The sequence below is a fragment of the Lupinus angustifolius genome, chromosome LG12 (genome assembly GCF_001865875.1).
Source record: "Lupinus angustifolius cultivar Tanjil chromosome LG12, LupAngTanjil_v1.0, whole genome shotgun sequence".
Classification (NCBI taxonomy): Eukaryota; Viridiplantae; Streptophyta; class Magnoliopsida; order Fabales; family Fabaceae; genus Lupinus; species Lupinus angustifolius.
This window is the reverse complement of record NC_032020.1, coordinates 11,788,157-11,791,200: the sequence shown is the minus strand read 5'-3', so window position 1 is coordinate 11,791,200 and position 3,044 is coordinate 11,788,157. Positions and strand designations below refer to the sequence as shown.

General features: G+C 31.2%; 1 protein-coding gene across 4 annotated transcripts in view; it reads left to right on the top strand.

The window, feature by feature from the left end:
* The window catches only part of LOC109362525 (protein SCAR3), a 7,825-nt gene continuing 6,412 nt past the window's right edge, over positions 1,632–3,044 (top strand). The window contains exon 1 of one of the 4 annotated variants that reach the window (XM_019608362.1): positions 1,632–2,226. In XM_019608362.1, coding sequence (XP_019463907.1) covers positions 2,072–2,226 — 155 coding nt within the window. In that variant the 5' untranslated portion in view covers positions 1,632–2,071. The remainder of the gene's footprint in view (positions 2,227–3,044) is intronic. The other 3 variants (XM_019608361.1, XM_019608364.1, XM_019608363.1) reach the window with 3 other exon arrangements.

The following is a 3,044-nucleotide window of genomic DNA, read 5'->3' as shown; positions in this document are numbered from 1 at the left end:
AGTTTCTTTTACTTCTTTATATTTTCACATTTTTGGATTTTTCTCACAAAATACCAATTCCATTCATAATATTTAAGATGTAGACTAGGGGTGAATATAGGCCGGATAAAGCTTCTTACTAACACGATCCTAAATATTGATCGATTATTTTTCTAAACCCAGACTGACCATAAACCCGAAGCTAACTCGACCCTAAATGTCAACCTATAAACCTGAACCTAGATCCGATTAAATATAATGCATACCTAGATTTTAGATTAATTATTCTCAATATTTATTATGATTATTATGGATATGTAATTTGAGATATGAAATAATATGTGTATATATATTGTTAATCATTTATATATGATGAATTTTTTTAGAGAATTGATGGTAGTTTCAACCAAAAAGATATCATTACTGTATACATAATTAAATAGATACACCTATAAACATGATAAATGAGTAACCATTGGATAAGTCCGAGTCGAGTCATGTTTATCCCTTAACCAATCCTAAATATTAATCCAATTTAGACCCGAACCTAAACTCGATAAAACTTGATCTGATTCAGACCCAATCGTAATTGAGCCAAGCTGGGTGAAGAGATAAGTTGGATCCTACTCACCCTAATGTAGAGACCATGCATGCTATTGCAATAGACAATTTGTCTCTCTTTTTACCTCACTTTATTAGATATAGAATTACTAATTAGAAATCAAAAAGGTAAAATGTTAGAGCATAGTTAGAACATCTTCATTTTTGCATTGTATTATTGAAACAAGAATATTTTTCCTTATTTGTTATTATGAAATTCTTAATTACTATGAATTCTCATTTTATAAGAAGATTATTATAGTTATTCCTATTATAAAATGTGAACGTGAAAGAAAAATTTCATGGAGTATGATGTAAAGTTGGTTATGAGACTAAAATAATAATAAAAATAATGTTTATCATTATTATATGTTATTCTTAATTTATTAGAATATATAATAAATTATAAAATAAATTGTGAGAGCAAAATAAGAATATTAAGATGTTTTGAACTCAGTAATTCATATCAACCGTTTTCTCAGGATTAATTTATGAATGATTATTCATGCAATGCACTTGCTTTTAAAATTCCTTCACTTCCTAATATAATAAACATAATTTCCAAGTTTTCAACTCATTAATGCTCTAACTATATATATCTCACCACAAATAATCATTATAGATGATAGCATTTAATCCCTGAAATTGAATTATCAGAGAACGATTCCTTCTTTTATTGTCACCAGAAAGATCGTATTATCATCTTCATAAACATCACTATCTAGCATTTATCTGTTCCATACTTATAACTCTTCTTTTATTATTCTCCCTTAATTGCCATTGGAAAATCTGGAGCCACTTGACCCCAACAAAATTTCAAAACAAAATATAGCACCACTGTATTTTCATTCGTTTTTAGAGATTTCCTGAAAAATATAATGTTATTATTGGATGATAATAAGGTTCAAAAGATGAAGAAAAATTTCTCATAGTTATACATGGCAATGTGAGTAACATGATATTCCTATTTTATTATGTCAGTAATACCCCGTTGGAAGTTCAGAAGTACACAAAGGCACACTTTTTCCCATGTCCAAACCAGACATTTCAGCACTTAGTCTAGAAGAGTATTGATCTAACACTTTCCAGATACAGAAGGCATTCTCTTCAAACATGGAGGGTATTTTAGTACTTTTATTCGACCCCCATGTTTTCTCACTCAGACAATGATTTTTTCTGTTGAAGAATGGCTTGCAGAGTTGGCAATGTCCTTCTTCTCCCTTACCTCACCGATCCGTACACTTAACATTCTCCTTCTTCTCTTTCTCTTTGGTTGTTAACCTGCTTCAATCCACAACCCCCACCTACTCTCTCTCTCTCTCTCTATTACCCATAAAAATCCAATCTTTTTCTTCATTTATTATTGCCCCTCTCTCAAATTCACTCATTCATTCTCTCCTCTCATTTATAACAAAGTAAGTTATTATCAGGAAAGAGAAGAAGCATAAAAAAAGCAAACTTTTTTGGTGGGGTTTTCAGTGAGAGGAAGAAGATGCCTCTGGTGAGGTTACAGGTGAGGAATGAGTTTAGTTTGGGACAGCCTGAGCTCTATAAAGAGACCAATAGAGAAGACCCTAAAGCTGTTTTGGATGGTGTTGCTGTGGCTGGTCTTGTTGGGATCTTAAGGCAACTTGGTGATCTTGCTGAGTATGTTTTTCTTTCAATATCAATTTTAGTTTATATTTGTTTTTGCTCACTTTACCTTCAAATTTTTAACCTTTTAGTAGTTGTTTGGGAAATGGGGTTGGTTAATTTCTCTAGTTTTTTTTATTGGGGTTGGAGGTTGAGGGCTGAGAAAGCTGGTTTTTGTTGTAGCTAAATGTGTCTGAGTTTCTAATTTAGGAAGATACACACTTAGCTTTTGAAATTGAGGTCTGTTTTTTTTGGTTTTTGAGCCAAATTTTAATTGAAATGCTCTTTGACTTAGTTTTAGCTTTCCCATAGAGACTTCAGATTTGTAGACAAATTATAAGTCATGTGCATCTGTACTTTAGGTGCTCTTGGTCATTCAGCTTCTCATATTTCTGGTGTTTCACAAGGTGAAACAGTTATGAGGAATGAATTCTTTGAAATGCTTTCTTGCTCTAATTTAGTGCGCCATCTCTTGATTCTTCTGTCTATTTGTTTTGTCTTTAAAACCAAACTACTTCCTTCTTATAATTCAGCAAAAAAAAGTTGAAGATAGTCCATACCATTGTGTAAGAAACTATGACTCATATGAAAACACTTGTTGGGAGGAGCAACCCCGAACCCCGAAAAGGGTTAGTTCCTTACCCAGAAAAGGTGAGGGGATACCTTTGGTAGTACAAAAAATAAATACTAAGGCCATTGTGCAATTTTCCTAGTTTCAAGACCTCTATTACTGATATATATATATATATATATATATATATATATATATATATATATATATATATATATATATATATATATATATATATATATATATATATACACACACACAC